The 2,904-nt window shown below is 37.6% G+C and overlaps 1 protein-coding gene across 1 annotated transcript in view; it reads left to right on the forward strand.

The window, feature by feature from the left end:
* Window positions 1-2,904, forward strand: part of LOC107728013 (regulatory-associated protein of mTOR-like) — a 319,255-nt gene that overhangs the window by 197,395 nt on the left and 118,956 nt on the right. Inside the window, exon 8 of the mRNA XM_016538066.1 lies at window positions 1,341-1,400. Within this exon, the coding sequence (XP_016393552.1) occupies window positions 1,341-1,400 (60 nt within the window). The remainder of the gene's footprint in view (window positions 1-1,340; window positions 1,401-2,904) is intronic.

The raw sequence follows: 2,904 nt of genomic DNA on the forward strand, positions 1-2,904 counted from the left end.
GTTTACCCTGCCACAGGAGCTGCTCACACAGTTCTACTAAGCCGTCATTGAGTCTGTCCTATGCACTTCAATAACTGTCTGGTTTGGTTCAGCTACAAAATCAGACATCAGAAGACTACAGAGAACGGTTCGGACTGCTGAAAGGATTTTTGGTGCCCCCCTGCCTACCCTCCAAGAACTGTATACATGCAGAGTGAGGAAAAGGGCTCAGAAAATCACTCTGGATCCATCACATCCAAGCCATCTCCTTTTTGAACTTTTGCCATCTGGTCGGCATTACAGAGCACAAGCGTAGGAAGTACATCAGATATACGGAAATATCTGTCTACTGTCCTTATCTAGTTTAGTCAGTGTCTTTGATTATAATGGACTCAATTTGTTTTTGATATGACGTGAGGCAACATGCTGCTCACATCCAGTGTAGACAGGGTGTAATGTAAAAACTTCCATGAACAGCACATCTTCTTGAGATCCTCCCCTACATTTTAGTCTTTGTAAAATCTAGTTTAAAAATAGCAGTGAGCTTTTAGGTGTCTGGTATCCTGAATATCTCTCTGACCTGCTCTCTCTCTACTTCATGCCACTGTTCACCACTGCTGGGAGGCTACTGAACTGATAAGGTAAAGTAGGTGTTTAAGTGTTGTTGTGGAGGCGGTCCAATGCAATTGACTGTCACACTGTGATGCCACAAAGTGTAGGAAGTGGAGCAGCTTGATGAACATGAACAATCATTTTGAACTCTGTATGAATGTTTTTCTCCCCTTTTTTCCAGGAAGGAATTCAACAGTCACACAGTTTAGCTTAATACTGACTATTTGCGTGATGGATGTCACAAATGAATAGCATCAGTCTTGGTCTGAACATGTGAAAAATGAACCAGATTTAACCAGAAAGTATCATTAAGTTTGCATTTAGGATGATCTGTTCATAAAGTAGAATACAAATATAGATATAAGGACCATGGTACAGCTAGGTAAAAGAGATGAATGATGAAGGGCTGCATGTATACTGAATATCCCCTTGCTGTGTCTTATGAATAGTCATCATTTTCCATCTTCATTGGTCTTTTCTTTCTGCCGTATCTACATAAAGCTGGTACTGATTAAATAAAGCTCATATTAACTTCCAGGGTTAGTTCAGTTGATTACTGTAAATGTGTTTTATGTATGTCTGTGTGTGGAGGTAAATGAAAGTTTGGAGATTAAGTATAGCGAGAGGTCAGTGCTAAGAGGTCAAGCCTGGTTTGAGTAATCACGAATCAGTACGTATAAATGGATTTGGGCGAAATCAAATGAGGCAGAAATTGAAAGTAGTGTCTGTGTATGTTTTCTTTCCTTAAGGTTTTGTATGCAGAAGAGTGCAAAGCTGGTGCCAGGAGTGACCTTGGACCTAATTGAGAAGTAGGTGTTTGTTTGTTTTTATTTCCTTCCCTTACTCGCCTTCATTTGGTTGTCTGTCCCTTGTGGTCTTTTCATCTCTCCTGTTTGTCTCTGTTTTCTTTTTATATCGTTTGTTCTATAGAAATAGCAGAGAAACCTGGAAAAGCCATGTAAATTAATCAAATCTTTAAAAGTCATAGAAATGTCTATAGTGAATGAGTTTTTCTACTTAGACTTAAGTCACGTATTTCTCCACTAGAAACTGCTCTTTGTGAGAGCAGTTTCAATGAATTTTCTGTAAAATTATCCAGAATATCTGGAAAAAGTAATGGAAGTCCTGTAATTATTGGAGTTATTATTATGCATTTTTATTTAATTGTATGTATTTCTGTTGCTATCTTTTGAACTCCCAGTTAAATGCCCAAGTTGTGCTAAAACAATTAGATTTATGCTTGTTTTAATCCTAATCTGTTTGGAGTTTCATGCCTTAGAACGGCCCACTTTAGTTCACAACTGACTATATTAAAATAATGTAATTAAAACCTCAGTATATAAGTCTACAATAATGCACTGTTCTCTACAGCCTTGTAATTCATTGTATTTTAGAGCTTTCTTTTTTCATACTGGCCTTTTCAGTGCCACCTTTGCGCTTTCTATTATCCATTGTTTTTATCTCTTATCTCCAACAACTGATTTTTTTTTTTTTTTTTTTTTTCTGCTGTCTGGGGAGTCAAAAGATAATTATGTCATCATTAACCTGCAGGCTGGTGGGGCTGTGAGAAAATAATAAATAAAAAGAGTGGGGCTGCAGTAAAATAATAAATAAAAAGTGTGGGCTGCTGTGAGTGCAGGCAGCCTAGGCACAGCATCCATATTTCAACCCAGTGGCATGACAACACTGGCCCTCGCGGCCACAAAAAAGACAGACCGGCCCACCGGGAATTCTCCAGGTGCTCCCGATTAGCCAATCTTGGCCTAGTTCTGTGGATTCCAGCTGCAATAACTTTACAGTGATCTTAAAAAAATAAATAAATAAATAAACCAATTAGTGTGAATTATGGATTATCTGTATCTACTTTGATGCTTTCTGACAGCATGATTATTTTCATAGGGATTCATTTGGAACAATTTTAATAATTATTCAAACTATTTAGAAATCTGTTTAAAAATTCTATTTAGATTTTTTTTTTTAAATCACTAAAGAAAGTTAAGTGGTTCTAAACAGAACTTTTTCAGTGACCTGAAGTTGGCCTTTGCAACCTTTAAGTTCATCTTTGCACTTTCTCCTGTGTAAGAACTGTGGAGCCCCTGAGGCATGATGGGGTTGAATGGAGGAAAAGAGGCAGTTCTTTGAGCTTTGTGCAGATCATGATTTCATGAGATCATGACAGCTCTAACCCCTCTGTTTCCTCTTTCTCAATTCCATCTGCAACCTTAAAGGGGTAGTTCACTGTTTTTATTTTCTAGGCTTGATTGTGTTTATGGGGTGCAGTCTAACATGTTAATGCTTCGTTTAAAAAAAAAA

Source organism: Sinocyclocheilus rhinocerous, unplaced genomic scaffold (assembly GCF_001515625.1).
Source record: "Sinocyclocheilus rhinocerous isolate Xijiao unplaced genomic scaffold, SAMN03320098_v1.1 scaffold998, whole genome shotgun sequence".
Classification (NCBI taxonomy): domain Eukaryota; kingdom Metazoa; phylum Chordata; class Actinopteri; order Cypriniformes; family Cyprinidae; genus Sinocyclocheilus; species Sinocyclocheilus rhinocerous.